The sequence below is a fragment of the Mandrillus leucophaeus genome, unplaced genomic scaffold (genome assembly GCF_000951045.1).
Source record: "Mandrillus leucophaeus isolate KB7577 unplaced genomic scaffold, Mleu.le_1.0 Scaffold239, whole genome shotgun sequence".
NCBI classification, from domain to species: Eukaryota; Metazoa; Chordata; class Mammalia; order Primates; family Cercopithecidae; genus Mandrillus; species Mandrillus leucophaeus.
In genome coordinates, this window is record NW_012102465.1 from 3,497,125 (window position 1) to 3,514,387 (window position 17,263).

The 17,263-nt window shown below is 30.9% G+C and overlaps 1 protein-coding gene across 3 annotated transcripts in view; it reads left to right on the plus strand.

The window, feature by feature from the left end:
• Positions 1 to 17,263, plus strand: part of CSMD3 (CUB and Sushi multiple domains 3) — a 1,277,440-nt gene that overhangs the window by 474,912 nt on the left and 785,265 nt on the right. For all 3 annotated transcript variants that reach the window (XM_011982326.1, XM_011982327.1, XM_011982328.1), the window contains exon 6: positions 5,992 to 6,104. In XM_011982326.1, coding sequence (XP_011837716.1) covers positions 5,992 to 6,104 — 113 coding nt within the window. The remainder of the gene's footprint in view (positions 1 to 5,991; positions 6,105 to 17,263) is intronic.

Genomic DNA, 17,263 nt, shown 5'->3' on the forward strand with positions numbered 1-17,263 from the left:
AATATGGCTGGCCTAGTGGAGGCCCAGGACTCCAGCAAGCCCACCCTAGTGCCAGCCAACCTATCACACTCAAATATGCCCAGCCTGAAACTATCATGGTGGCCTTTATTACCACAAATTTTTGCAGTCCAGAGCACTGACGCGCTCATAGACATTGGTGATGCGAATTACAGCTGAAGAAACTGCACATAAACCACACTACTGCTTCCACCCAGAATCAAAGCCAAAACACCCTGCCAAGCCACACCCTAAGACCCATATACATGAAAATGTTTCACTTTACCAAAACTACCACATAAAATCAGAAATGTGACTCTTCTACCATATGCACAGATATACACATAAAGAAAGAAGAAACGTGAAAAAGCAAATAAATGTGAGTTTTCCAAAGGAACACAAAACACTTCAGTAGCAGACACCAAAGAAAGGAAAAAAATGAAGTGTCTGAAAAAGATCTAGACATTTCATCCTTAAAAAAAGAAATATATTTTTCAGGAACATGGAGGGAACTGGAGACAGTTATCTCAAGTGAAACAACTCAGAGACAGAAAGACAAACACCACGTCTCAGTAATAAATGGAAGCTAAATAATGTTTACACATGGAGGTAAAGTGTGGAATGATAGACAATAGATGCTTGGAAGGGTCAGGGGATGGCAGAAGGGTGGATGATGAGAAATTACTTTATAGGTACAATGTACATAACTCCAGTGACAGATACACTAAAGGCTCTGACTTTACTACTGATGAAAAAATTGGCAATGGACCAGAACAGATAACTTTCAAAAGAAGACAAGTGGCCAACAGGCGTATGAAAAAAATGTTCAACATCACTAATTGTCCAGAAAATGTAAATCAATACCACAATGAGATAGCACTTCACTTTAGTCAGAATGGCTATTATCAAAAAGACAAAAGAGGTGTTAGCAAAGATGTGGAGAAAAAGGTACCCTTCTACAGTGTTGGTGAGAATATATATTAATAGAACCATTATTGAAAATAGTATGTATGTTCCTCAAAAAATTAAAAAATAGTACTACCATATGATCCAGCAGTGCTACTACCAGGTAACTATCCAAAGGAAGTGAAGTTAATATGTTGAAGAAATATCTGAACTCCCATTTTTATTGCTTCACCATTCACAATAGTCAAGTAATGGATTCTAAGTGTCCAATGATGTATGAACGGATTAAGAAAATATGATTACACACACACACACACACACACAATACTCAGTGGAATACTATTCAGCCTTAAGAAAGAAAGAAATTTTGTCATTTGGAACAACATGGGTAAACTTCAAGGAAAATATGTTAAGATAAATAAGTCAGAAACAGAAAGATAAATGTCAAATGTTCTCACCCATATTCAGAATCTAAAAGTGTTGGTCTCATAGAAGTAGCAAATAGAACAGTGGTTACCAGAGACTAAGGAAAGTGGTGGGTTGATAGGAGAGGTTGATCAATGGGTATAAATTTATAGCTAGAAAGGCAGAATAAGTACCAGTGTCCTACTGCACTGTAGAGTAACTATAGTCAACAAAATGATATTGTATATCTCAAAATACCTAGAAGAGAGGATTTTGAATTTATTACTACAAAGAAATCATAAATGTTTGAGGTGGTGGATATGCTAATTACTCTGATTTGATCATTACACAAGGTATATATGTACTGAAACATCACATTGTACCCCATAAGTGTGTGCAATTTATTATGTGTCTATTAAACATAAAAAATTAAGATATGATAAGAACATGCACAGGTGGTCTGTGAGGACAGAGAAGGAGATTAGGCACCTCTCTTAACCATGGAACTTTGTCTGGTTTCCCTGATAAAGATTTAGAGTAAATAAATTTTAAAAAGGATATTTATTTCAGCCTCAAAGTGAAGTATATGCAAAGGTCCAGGGATAAGATGAAAGAATAAATTTGAGCAACTAATAGCGGCTCAGCATAGGGCCATAATCTAACAAGGTCATAAAGAACATTCATGAAGATTTATGATGGATACATCTTATCTCAGTGCTAGAGAAGGAAGGAGGTCAAAACTGTTTTAAAAGCAAGAGGGTTAGAAAGCACGAGAGCACGCTTGAGAGAGGGAGACAGAGACAAGTAAAGTTAGAGGAAAGTGGAAGAATTGTGGAAAAGAGAGATACGAAGTCATGGAGGTAATGATGTGAAAAATCCTGAGTTTAAGATTTGACTCCACCTATGCATAATGTAGATAGGTCATTACATTTGGATGATTTTAGGGAATTGGAAAGATTTTTTTTAAACAGATGTCAGAGCAATAAAAAATGATAGCTGTTGATGAAACTACAAAATTTGAGAAAGTTTGAAAACCAGAGATGGCTGAAATGAGTACCTGACAGGAGAGTTTTAAACCAAAAGAATAAGCTCAAAATACTTTTATGAACTATATCAAAAAAGCTGTGGGTCTCTCAACTTTCTTATGTTTAACTAATTCTTAAAATCATGTTGTAAGGATTATAATTATATTCTCTAAAGGATTAATTACAATGGAAACTATTATATAGGATTTGAAATATCAATTTATGATTTAATCATTATTTCTGCAGTAAATTGGAGAACTAAAATTTTTTTACAAATATTATGTCAAGTTACTCTATTATTGTCAGTATTTCTTTCCTCATTAAACATGCAATGAAATTTGATCTCATTAATAATTTTTTAAAATTCCATTACAATTTATTTATTACTCAAGAGATATGTCTAATTTTCTAGTACAAATAACTATAGTAGTGAGGAACAAATTTATGACATTTGTCATTACCATATTTTTCTTGATATAATTATCCTAAAATCCAGTTTGATGGTTTAAGTCATATAATTATGAGTATGGATGTTTTTAGGGTGAAATGGAAAATATATTAAAACAAAGGAAACTTTATTTCTAGAAATTCTTTATCATGTTACTGGTTTTTTTTTTTTGTTATTGTTGTTATATGTTATTTGCCACTACCTGAAATATATATTATTTATTTATTTGTTTGTGTGTTTTATTTTTACTGTGTAAAACCATAATTTTTCTCTCGCTTACTATCATATTTCCAACCTTTACCATTGGCATTTGTCATACAGTTAACGTTTGGTAAATAATTGTTGAATAAATACATACAATCTCTTTCTTATTAAAGGATTATTCTCATTGACTTTATGCTAGAATGTGCTTACTCTCAAATAACCACAGTAATTTGACACAAGGATAACAATAAGTTATATTTTAGAATATCTCCTTTAGTATTTAAAAAAATAATTATCTAAATTAAGTAGTTTAATGGAATCTTTCCAAGTGGCATATATTCTCAATCCCCCATTTCCTGATTTTCCTGATAACATGTGAAGTAAGGACAGAGATATATAGATTTATTTGTGAGATTTCTCCATAAGCCATAAACCAAGCCATATTGTTTAGAATGGGTTTAAATAATGAACATTATTCAGTGACTATGATTTTCAAAGCCCATGTGACTCCTCTATAACCAACGACTATGTATTTCTCTCTGGTGGCAGAGGGATGCTGTGGTGCAAGTGCTTTCTAGTTCAGCTTCTTGGCTTATCTAAGGTCCTGCCTCATATGCTGAAGCATTGAGGCCATCAGGAATATTTCTTACTTTCACACTTGTTAGATTATCATTATTTGCTCCACCTCATGCACATTCTGCTTCTCACTACTGCAGCTCTGCTTTCTTCAGGTCCACCCTCTTAGATTACTGAAAATAAATTCAAGCTGCAAACTGCAGTTACACAGTAGCTATTACTTGCCTTTACCATACTCTACTACTGAAATTACCTTTCATGTCCCTGGAAAAGACAGAAAGTTTATTATTTTTATTGTCCATTTTGCCTTTTTTCCTTTCTCACATTTCTTAATGTCCTTGTGTAGTTGATTCTCATTTACTGGGTCTTTTAGGGAGTCTATCTCCAAATTCTGCTTCTGTGTATTACACACCTCTATGTATTGTAGTCTCATTATATCTGGAAATGTGTCCAGCCTGTCAACAATAATTTAAACTTACCCCAATGGATGTTCATGTTCATTGAAAGAGGGAATTGAACGAAACCAAACTGTAAATCAAAATCTGGCATGAACTATGCTACTCAATTGAAAATATAATTGAAACAAATCCAAATCGTTTTTCACTGAATTACTATATTAATCAACAAGAGTAAACATAACTTGTATATTTTCTGAAAGTAATGAAATCAGCTTTTAAAACTTGAGTCTAAAATTATACAATTATATTATATATTTTTATTAACTAAATTCATATTGGAAAAAAAATCAGTCAGTTCAACAAATAAACAGATTCATCCCTATGAAAAGAGAAAAAAGATTTATAGGGAAACATTACAGAAAATGCACTGCAAACCAAGAATACAAATGAGAACTGTATGGCCTATATCTGGATGTTTTCATTTTGGAATTCAACATTCTATACACCAGTAGGCACAATAATACAATAAAGGTGATTTTATATTTTAATGGGCAAGTGGTCATCCACTAAAAGTGATGGCTAGCTCCCGCACATCTTAGGAAAGTTGGGTTTTCAGGGATAAAGATGAAAAGTATTGGTTAGAGGTTCCTTGCATACCTCTACCTACACCTTAACACTGATTACATACACAGGACACATTTTCTATCCTCCTTCTACTGTTCCCCTAGCATGACTAATTGCCAAGAGGTGAGAGAATGTTTGTAATTCCTCCTGACATTCCCACCCCACAAACATAGTATAATAAATCAGCTATTTATTTTGCCTTCTGAAGAAGAAAAGTGTGAACTTTGAAGAATAGGAAAGATATGCTTGCTATTAAGAAACCTTAATCTGAAACTCTTAATCTGAAACCCTTATTATTAAGAACTTGTTATTAAGAAACCTTAATCTGAAACTCTTCCTAACTATGTAATAGCCTTGCTTTGGAGACTCTTTTACTTTGGCTTTATAACAAACACTTAAAATTTAAATGGTTAGATATATGGTGGAAATATAATACAGCAGTATTTTTCTATTTCATGATGTCAGAAAAACTGCTTTGCTGGAAATCTTCAAAAAATTATAAAGCAAGAGGTAGTTTATATATTAATCATGACCAATATCTGGAGGATAGTTCCCACATTTTGCTTCAAGATACTTGTTTTGAGTATATTATAAATGGTATTCTTACAGCCAAATATGTGAAGACTACATATCCAACTATATTTATTTGGATATATACAATCTGTTTTCTGCCTCTCCATTGGAGCAGGCCTCTAATACATTATAGAATTATATATTATAATGAACGCTAGTCATGAACATTTATAAGATTATGAAATTACACAAAAACAATACTTGTTCTATGAAAATAAATTGTGAAATTTGCCATCCAGTGAGAAATACTGAAAAAAAACATTAAGTGGATAGGAGGGAGTATAAGAAAAAACTGTACAATCTCACCCTGGAAATAAGTGTATCAATTTATTTGAGGTCTTTTGATTTTGTAACTTTATTGTATCAATACATACATGGGAAGCACAGTGACTAGCACTATCAGCTCAGTATCTGTTATGTTTATTATTAACAATAATAAACAATACAATATGTATTAATAAATAATAAATAAGATATAAATAATAAACAATATAACATTAATAAATGATAAACAATATATAATACTAATAAACAATACCATAAATAATATTATTGGTGCAGTAAATACATTTGGCTGAATCAAAAATCATGTGCACTTAAGGTTTTACAGTTGATTGTATTAATATACGCAATCTGATTGGAACAGCATGTGTTTGGAATTGCACTATTCTATAATCGACTTTTCTATGTATAAAAGAACTATTTCATTTGTGCTTAAAAAGTTGACAGTGCAAAGTCATGAATATAGGTAGACATTTGTTTGGTCCCAATTTTGTGAAAATGTTTACTGCTGAAAAGCTTTTTAAAATTTTTGTTGTTGTCTTTTGTAATTCAGGTTATCTGGAATGAATATACCACCACCAATTATCAGCAACAAAAACTGGCTCAGACTGCATTTTGTTACAGACAGCAATCATCGATATCGTGGATTTAGTGCTCCCTATCAAGGTATATTTATGGAATACCTCTGCCTCTTTTGATATATACAATGATTTTGTTGTACACAACTGCGTTTTATGGTAGAAAAATAGCGTTTAGAAATGGGAATTTGTATTGGAAAAAAATGGTCATTCTGTTGCCTAGACAATAATGTGATCATAACTAAATTACAGTATTAAAGTTAGTTGATTTTATAGTATAATGTTCAGAACAATGAATATTATGATTTCTAAAAGGTAGTATGTAACAGATGCAATATTTTGCTTTGATCAAGTGCTTCAGCAATTGGATATACTATCTGAAGTTGTTCTGCAAATCACTGCAGAAAATCTTCAGTTGCATGTAGGCTCTTCCTCAATCGAAACTCACCTTCGTATGCAGTGTGTTTTTTACAGCTGGTTTAATTAACCTTGTTAGGAGTTTTATGTACCAACTGTGTTAACATAAATAATTTTCAATACGTAGGATATAATATTTGATGCATTAACTTGAAAAACTCTTTCGAACAAGATTATTATGAAGATGGAATACTAATGAAAATGTAGCTTTTACAGTGTTCTGTAATACTATGTGAGCTTAGTGTACTTTATCCTCAGACTACTTATGTAAATAATTCATTTCATTCTCAGTGGTGTATCAGCTACTTTTCAGGGAATAGTATGCATTGCCACAGTTACATTCTTCCATTTATCTGTGTTTTTTTTTTTTTTTTTTTTTTTAATGCTTTCCCCTTTAGTAGTCTTCAGTCCTAAGCACTTTGAAAATTTAATATGATGACTTTAGGAAGCTTATATTTAGAACTCAAAATGGCATTAAATCATATATTGTTTTTTTTGGAATACAAAACTCAAAAATTAATTTATATTTTGAAAACCAGAAACCTCTCTGAAGCAGTTCTGTCAATAAGATTTCTCTTGAAAACTGCAACAGCTTGATGTGATTTGAATACTGCACTATCACTGTAATAAAAATCCTTCGGAAAGTAACTTAAAATCAATATTTTAGACAAAGTCCACTGTAGAAAATCTACCATAATCATCATTTCTAAAGTAGTTAATGAGATGGAAACATACATGCAAATATGCCTTTAAAACTATGCAATGCATTAACATGTATCATAATAGAAAATATTAGCCTTCATAAAACACTAAATCTTAGAGTTCAAAAATAGATGTTCATAGAAAAATTTATTTTCATATATTTTATTAAAAATAGGTGTTTAGGCATAGTAACTTGAATCTTGACCAGTTTAAACCAATGTCACTTTTAAATTTGCAAAAACATTTTATCCAGTTCCCAATTTCAATTTCTAACAGTTTGTGTACTTTAGAGGACTATTTTATTGAAAATCAGATATTGTGAAGCTTCTTTATCTCTAGGTTGACCCTTTTTCTTGTAGAGTTTTTCATCCACATGATTCTATGGCTCTGATTCCTTTCTACAATTAGTTAAGGCCAATGGCATGGCAGAAATTCAAAAAACAATCCTCTTCGATTCCTGTGATCTTTTCTATTAGATTCATGGAATCTTCTGGTCAAATGGCTTTTATTATTTTTCTAAACAGAAATAAAGTAGCATATATTTTATATTTATATATAGAAACTGGAGCAAAAAATAGATCTCCTACCCCAAATATTAAATGATATTTCATTTGTTTTGTGCAATATGATTTCATGGAGCTGGTATCTTTAAATAGGGTTGTTTTATACTATAAGACAATGGCACAAAGCTACCAGTCAATTTGTGTACTTACTTATAAATTTCAGTATGCTACTCATTGGTCTTTAATTGACTTTTATAGTATTTTTAAGATTGTAATTGTGGTTTTCAAGCATTGTGTGTTTTCGACACTGAAAAGTAGCATTGCTGTAGTAAAATGGAAAAGATGTGTTTTATGAGGTACAACTTACTTCTATTTGCTGCAGGAAAAGGGACTCAAAAGAGGGATGGAATTTTTATCTATATAACACAGAGGAAATACAGTGATTAAGAAAATTGAAAGTTTGATTTTATAATAAGTTTAAGGAAAAGTTTTATTATAAAAAATATGCCTTTGTATATTATTCTTTTAAAACTTTCCTAATTTAGGCTTGCTTTTTCTGATTGCAATATTTTAAAATAACATTCTACATAGACAGCATTCATTCAATTGAGAAGTAAATCTTGAAATCATAATGTAGAAATTTAAATTAAAAAATATATATGCACTAAGATAACTTAAATGGCTGCAAAATCGTAATTCTGACATGCCAAAATACATGCCCTATCATGAAATGGTAATGATGCTTTTTACATTGTTCCATGCTACTATTTCATTTTAGCGGTGTCTATATTAAAACTGATTCAAGATCGAAAATTTTGTGTATTATACGAAAGTCAAAAGTAAGTCTCCATGCAGCTCAGTTTCTGAATAACTCATATATTTACTGAGTACTCAGTAACTATTATTGATTCACCTATAATTAATATTTTAAGGAATCTGTGGGTTTCCAAAGACTGAATATTTTACTCATAACCTTTCTATTTAATCTCTGTCCTTTATTAAATACCATGAAAATTAACTGCAGACTATTAAGAGGGTTCATTGAATGCCATTAGCTATTTCTTATAGTATGTTCCATAATTGATGGAGTAGGTACATAGACACACACTACTGTGCTATCCCAAATATAACCATCTTTAAGTTATATTATATGCTAGCTGTCTGAATGTTTTAGATATTATAATTTTAAATAGGATTAAGTAGAGACTGAGAATAGTATGCTAAAAAACATAGTTCTATATCAATTCAAAAGTACTGAAAATGTGATTTAAACAGAAAGCCTTTAATACATAAAATATGTTCTCCCTCTGAGCTCCTGTATTGAATATGCCCACTCCTATTTAAAATAAAACATATTTTTCTTCCTAGTCTACCTATAATAGAAATCTCTTACTTGAATAGTTTATTACTATCTCTTCTCTGATTAAAAAAATGTTAGTTAGTTTTTAACTCTTCCCCCACAAATTCACTTCAATATTATGTCACTATATTTGTCTTTGTTTTAAACTATTGTTCCTCCATTCAAGTTCCATTAACCCTCTATTAATGAGAACTTGGACTGTGCTACTTCTCACATAAATAGTAAAACTTTTCTTTAATTGTGGTGTTTGGAAGTCCTCTTATTTTGTGAAACCTCTATATTATTGTCACTTGATCATTAGTATAAACTAAACTCTATTTCTTTTCGATTTCCATGAATGCATTGTCATATTTACTTATTTTTTAAATTAGAAGGGGAGTTTTAGATGACACTCAATTGTCCAAGAAAGAAAATCTTACCTATAGAAGATTTTAATTAAAAGTATTTTTATTCCATAAGGCTCAATTATTCAAGTATGAAATACCGTATTTTAAAAATTATTCAACATTCAACATTTTTCTCTTTCAATGTGCAATCATAAATACCATAGCTGTAGGCATTCATATAACTGTATTTATCATGTAAGTTTAGGCATTGCAGTATTTAATCAATTCTAAATATGTAAATATTAGAGTAATTTTATATTCTTAATACAAGCTTGTAAATTCCTTAAATTTTAATCACAATTTGATTTTTATCTTTTCTTCCAAATTTTTTTTGTATGTGATTCTTCTTATGCAGGCAAAACAGAAATTTATCTTTCATGAAATAAAGATATATTAATAGCAACACACAACATTTAGAAGTTATGAAAGATAATAATAATATTTTACATAGATTCTCAAATAGGCTGTTGTAATTTTGGGATCAACTGGGCATCTTTTATTGAAAGAAAAGCATATTTATTGGAAAGAACTTTCAAACCACATTGAAAATGCTCTTTCATATACCTCAATTACACAGAGACTTCTGGCATTTTAGATGCCCATTGTTTCAGTCAAAAACAAATAACTTCGGCATAGTTAGTCCATTTTTTACATTTGGGAAGTTTTTTACACAAATGTCCGTGTACAGTTACTGAACGAAGGTAAATAAGATTTTCGGGAATGCAGCATAGTATATTGATTAAACAATAGGATCAGAAGCTTAGAGTTGAATCATAAAGATATGAATTGCTGAGTTCTCTGAGCATTGGTTTTTCTTTTAGCAAACAGATTCACAGTAGCCAGACATGTTATTGTTGTGTAAATTAAAAGGTATTAAAACTTCTTCTCTTTTTGACTCTTCAATCTTTATTTAGATACTCAACACACATGTGCACGAGCACGTGTACACACACACACATACAGACACAGAGTACAAACTAAGTCATTAATTTCCCACTACCTAGAAAGACCTTCATATTTCTTTGAGCCTTAAGACTGAGATCAGATGTCTCTTTCTGAAGCATTCCTTGACTCCTTCCCTTGGGGTAGTTAAGCTTTCATAATGTGTTGTAATATTTCAAGACTTCAGAAAACTTTGCTTTGTGTAATGGTCCTACAAGACACACTGAAAATAATGTTAATTAATTATCTTTGTATTCATTTACAGGATGGTTGGTTGTTATTTTCTGCTACCCACAACCAATCGTCCCTTTTATAATTTTTTCTTGATAAGGGCATCTTATTTTCTTCTGGGGGAATTATCACTCTTCCATTGTGTGTGCAATCTTGGTGGGGCTGCCAATCAGCCCTACCAAGGGGTAGGCTTATGAACCATGATGGCCAATTGGACTAAAATGGAATTATTTACCTGTTTAAGCAGAAGGGAATTTATTACAGAGAATGGAGTCTCCAGTAATTATTTGCAGAACAAATAATTGTTATATAACAAATAACAATCTGCAAAGAGAACTGTTAACGTCAGGAAACCGAGGAAGTGGGAACCACAATGGCAAATTCTGATTGTTGCTGTAACCATTGGTACCAGAAATGTGAACGTCAGCTGTGACTAACAGATTAGAAACCATGGCCACAATTGTTGGCTCCAGAGCCACGACATGCCTGCTGGGACTGCACCAACAAAATGAATGACCCATGCCATCCTCTCTATATCTGATAAGTGGTTAGCTTTCAGCCAAACCTGTTGCAGAAAAATCAACAACCTTGTAATCTATGTTCTGCACCAGAAACTGCAGAAGTAGCACAAATGTGGCCTCCACCTCACTTCTGCCTTTCTGATTTCACACAAACACACGTGACTAGCTGAATATTTTTAAGTACCTTCTGGAACACTGCAAAGTATACTATGGAATATAGTGTTTAGTTTTCTAGCCTTAACAATGACTGAAGAGACTCTAGAATGAGGGCAGAATGGATACTGAATATGAATCCACCACATAAACAATGGACTGTCTTCCCAGGCTCTTGAGCCCAGTGGTTAAAGAGCAGAAGAAAAATGATTGGAGCCAGCGGATCCTTCGGTTTCCTGAAGACTAGCTACCTAGATCTTCCAAACGCCCTGATTCCTGTCCTTTTAGGTTTCTGCTTTTGTAGATTTCCCTTTGGGCCTGGAAGCTCCCACCATGACCTTATAATTATTTCCCTTTTACCTGTAGTTAGTCAGATTTGAGTTTTGATAATATGCAATCAAACCACCTCAATGGATAGCCATACCACCCTTAACTCGCCTGATCTCATCTGTTCTCGAAAGATTTCTTATAGTATAAGTAAGACATTAAGTAAATAAAGTCTTCAGTGGAAAGAGATAATAACATATGGAACGGATGAGAAAGCACACACTCTAACTATGAAAAATGAATAGTTTAAATATTGTGATGAAACATAAAATTTGAATCCAGGAGCTACAGTTAAAAAGATAAAACACTAGGCTTTATATTTCTCACTATCACAAATGAGGATGCCCACGTTTCTCAAGGAAAAAACACTTTTTCTTGGAACTGATTTTTAAAATAGGCTAGTTTGTAAGTAAAACTGAGAAACAGTTTTTTTTTTTTTGCTATAACAGATTTTCTAAAATCATAAATATAGTGCAGGCTTAAAAATAGAGCACAGTATCAAAGCAAATTTCTGTAAAGAGAGATGGTATTTAATCTTTGCTTCACTAATATAAACTGTTTAATGATGTATTTTTTCTATCTTTGTTTTTCTTTCTTGTTGTACCTTCACCATATCCATTGTTAATAAAATACAAGGAACCATATATCCCACCATTCTAGTCATGAACCCCTTCTCTAATGTTATAACTCTCAATGAGTTGTATTTATGATTCCAAGGATAGGGTGGAGGAGTGTGACATGAAAAGAGAAGACCAATAACTTTTGGTTCAGACAATTTAGATATACTGTATTATCATAGGAATGTTGGACATTGTATTAGTCTGTTCCCACACTGCTATAAAGGACCACCAGAGACTGGATGATTTATAGAGAAACGAGGTTTCATTGACTCATAGTTCTGAATGGATGGGGAGGCCTCAGGAAACTTACACTCATGGCAGAAGGGGAAGCAAGCATCTTTTACATGGCGGCAGGCATGACAGAGCATGTGTGAGTGCTGAAAAATTTACCATTTGTAAAACTGTCAGCTCTCCTGAGAATTCACTCACTATCAACAGAACAGAATGAGGGAAACCGCCTTCATAATCCAATCACTTACTTCTCTTGACACATTGGGATTACAGGTCTTTCCCTTGACACATGGGGATTACAATTCAAGATGAGATTTGAGTGGGGACACAGAGCCAAATCATATTAGATGTAGATGAGTAGATTACTTTTATGGTAAAGATTGTAGATGGAACTTTGTTAGTGTAATTCCAGAAATATTTAATGAATATACATTTTTTCATAGTACAGTAGGTTTTATTTAATTTTTACTGAGTATATGCTATGGGAAAATTTATAAATAATACATTTAAATTATTATCTCAAAATATGCTTTAATACATAGGCCAACTGCATTATTTTAAGCTTATGAAGTAAGAGAGCTACTTTTATTTACTGAGTTTTAAGAGAATAGAATTTTGAGTTTCATTGGTATGCAGTGTTTGAGAATAATCTCTAATCTTGCACTTTTTTCTTTGTATTTGATTTTGACATTATTATCTTCCTTCAAGTTTCCTTCAATGCTAAGTAAATACTTTCACTTGGAAATTCTTTTTTAAAACAATTTTTGTTTGAAGCAAAAACATAGAAAATTATTTTACTTCCTGCTTTTTGGACCTGACAGTCTATGAGACTCATCTTCTTTTAAGTACAATGTCTACACAAACAGCAAAAATAATCAAACATTAATAATGAAAATGGTCTATCTAAATAATCATTGCTCTATCTAAAGCAATTATTAAAAAACTGATAGCATTTATTCTGTAATACAAATAAATATTTTAAAGTCATGCCAGTATAAGATTTAAGGCCTTTTATTAAATTAATCAAGAAAGATTTTAAATTTTAGGTTTCCCTATTTTATTAATAAATAAAAAAATATTAATTTAATTTAAAATCTAAGGCAATAATACTGGAAAAGTTTATAAATGTAAAGAAGGAGTTTTAGTTATTGCAATATTGAAAATGAAAGTTTGACTACACTTTTAACAAAATAATTCTAATCCTTAGATTTGGCAATCTTTTTATATACCTCCCATCCCAAAATTCTGTTCATTAGTTTTATGTGTATTTGACAGAAAAGTGGCTAAATATTGTTTTTCTTCAAAGTTCCCTGAAACAAAAATTTTGTTATGAAACATACCCTAGTAAACTGAGCAAACTATTCTACGTTGGAAACACAATTTTAGTTGCACTTTTATTCTTAACTCTAGTCCAATATAACAATTTCTAGTAAAACATTTTTATCTTTCTTAACATTTTAAAATTCATGAATTAAACATTAAGCCATATAACTCTATTTAGAATTGGGATACAGTTTTAATATATAAAATAAGGTTTTAGAAATAAAGTATAATTTTAGGAGTCATTTGATTATTTCCTTTATCTTTTTCAGCTGTTTTATAATCCTTTTTGTCTGATTAGGAGTTAACAATATATATTAATGTTGAGACTACCAGAATTATTAGAGGACATCATTCATGAGAAAAGAGTGATTGTGGAAACATTAAATTCAGATTCTGATAAAAAGAATCACTTAAAATCAGAAAATAATAAGCTTTGGCACAAAGTACAACAGGGAAGTATAAAGAAAAAAAAGAATGTACTTAATAAATAGTCATAAAATTTAGGATTTTGAAGATCAGATAGAGAATCCCCTATAAAATTTTTTTCTAGGGAGTTGGATTAATCTTCATAGCATTGATACTGGAGTGACTCTGATTTATAATTAAAAAGAAAATATCATGGTTTCTTACTTAAAAACCCCCAAACTTTAATGGTTACCTTTGCTAATTTTAAGACTGTTCAATACATGTAAATATTGGTTTGTCTGTATATTTATTTATTCTTTATTGGAGTATTTATAAAGTCAAAGACAAATTATAATAGTTTCATATTATGATCTCATGGAATTTGTAAAAATCCAGATACAACTTAGCAAATGATTTTGATTTCAATTACTGTCTTTAAATATACTAACTACAATAAATAGGAAATAATCTGTCAATATCCAGTTATAATATGGATAATATTTTCTAAAATTTATACTAGGTTCAAATGTAGTACTTGGTAATTATAAAACTGATAAAATGATAGATCACTTTGCATAACTATTTTGTTTGGTTCCCACATTCCTGATGATGAGAGAAAAAACTTAAAATTTGCCAATCTCTTCTAGAATAAAAGTCAGCTTTCTTGGGATAAATGTTCAAACTTTCAGGGCTTATATCACCTCCTCCTTCCCTTTTCAAGAAAACTTCTAGATAAAATTCATAGCCCGTGAGTCCTAAAAGTGAGGAGATGCACCCAAGTAGTGAATATTACAGTTTCACTAGAGGTTTCACTTCCTTGTAACTGAAAATTTTGCAGGGATCTACTTCTGGTGTGCACATGGTGGGTGGTTCACCTTGTACTTCAAGAAACCTTTTCTGAATCTTAATATAGGTGCCTGTTTGTCATTTTGTTAATTTAAAACAACCACTTAATTACAGGTATCTATGTAATAGATATTATAATAAAAATTATCCTCATTAAACTATGTCAAACATTTAACAGACAAATATATTACAAATTAATCATGTGAGATATCAGCAGAGTCTATTCATTGCTATTGTATGTATACTTGTGAAACAAATAATAATATCATCGGCTATTACAGGTTTATTTAATCTTTTTGTTAGTTCAGGTACTACTAGTTGTTATTGAAAAACTCAAGAAAGAATCTGTAGTTATAAAACAGCTTGAAGTGAAAGAATTATAAGACCTCTATTGGGAAATGTAATAATTTCATAATACTCAGTGCATGTTTGTTGAAAAAGTTCAAATCAAAACATCATTATTATTGAACTAACAAGAACATAACCTTATTTCATTGGATAATATCCTCCCTCCCTACAGAAAATGTAGCAATTACTGTATAGATTTTTCGTAACTAACATGAGACTCCAGATTTTGTGGTCATATAGTCAGTCAGATTTCCAAGTGAACACAATTTTTCTAGTTTTTCAACATGACAAGGGTTCTTTTTCAAAGCAGATGTTTAGTAGCAGGAAATGGCCATAGAAGCTAAGATTGGAAAAGCAGAGTGAAATAGAGATTCCCAGGAATTAATTTTTCTTCATACAAGTATTGTTCTGGAAAGAGCACTGGATTAGTTAGAAGTTAGTAAATATTAATACCGACTTCAGTCTGTGAACTTGAATACATTACTTAATATCTCAGGACTGAATTCTTTCTAGGTCCAAAATTCTTGTACTTAATCTACTATTCCCAATGTCAGTAACTTAAAAGTTGTTCTCATGGTAGCACGACTTCACAGTAATATGAAGTGTCCCCATTTATCATTCCCTGTGGAAAGCCTTGGTATCCTTCACCTTCTGATTAACCTCTGCATAGGTTCTAGACTCCTTTGCACAGCACCAGCCAAAAAGGATATAACACACATATATAAATATTTAATTTTTCTTGTAGCCATGTAAAAAGTGTAAGAAATAGGCAAAATTAATTTTAATTATATTTAACTAATATGGCCAAAATATTAACATTTCAACATATAATCTATATAAAATATTACTAATATATTTTATATTTTATTTTTCATATTAAGGCTTAAAATTCTAGGGCATTATACTTATAGCACATCTCATATTGAACATTGATTTTTTTCTATGGAAATAGTTTATTATTTTATAGACTAGAAGAAAACATATTAATATAATAAATGTTTTAGTTTGTTAGCAATTATGATTTACTTCAGTATCACCGTAATTATTGCTCTCTCATAAAATATTCAAACAAATACTTGTAATATTATATCAATATATAGTACTGGAAATATTTTAGTATCAATATATAGTACTAGAAATATTTTAGTATCAATATATAGTACTAGAAAGATGCATGTTCCCAAATCCTCACTACAATACAGCTACATCTTATATGATGCAAAAGTTAAAATAAAATATAGCCTATAAAACAATAAAGTTGTGTGTAATGAAAAGTATTTTTCACTACCAGATTCTAAATTAAAATTAAGATTAATTATAATTAAATAAAATTAAAAATTCAGTTTTTCAGTTATACTAGCTAACTTCAAACGATTAAAACCTATAAGTGGCTGGAGGCTACTATACTGATTATTCATCCTTAACAGATAAGGTGAGCACCCCTCTTATGGAAACTAAGCTAGTGCTAACCAATTATAAGAAGGCAGGAAATTAGTTCAAAAATCACATAAATACACTGACAGAACATGATACAGTGTCATTTTTCTCCGTTCCTCCTCAGCTTTTGTTATTGTTCACTAACTCTTTATGATTTATTATCTATGATTATTATATTTCCTGATCTGCCTTATTTCAGAACTTTAGAAGCTATAATTCACATAAAATTATGATTTTCCTCCACCGTTGTGCAATTTAAAAGAATTATATAAAATAAGGGAATTCTACAAAATTCTGACTTTTAATAATTAAAAAAATACTCCTTTGAAAGCTAATTTCTCTTTTTTTTCTTTTTCATACTCCTAAATGTATACTCCTACTTACTGTCAGACAAGTAGCAGAGGCCTTTTCCCCACCACAAAGGTACTGAGAAGGTATTGAGATATTTAAGAAATGGAATGAATATTTCTCATTTCTTTCTATATAATTTTACAT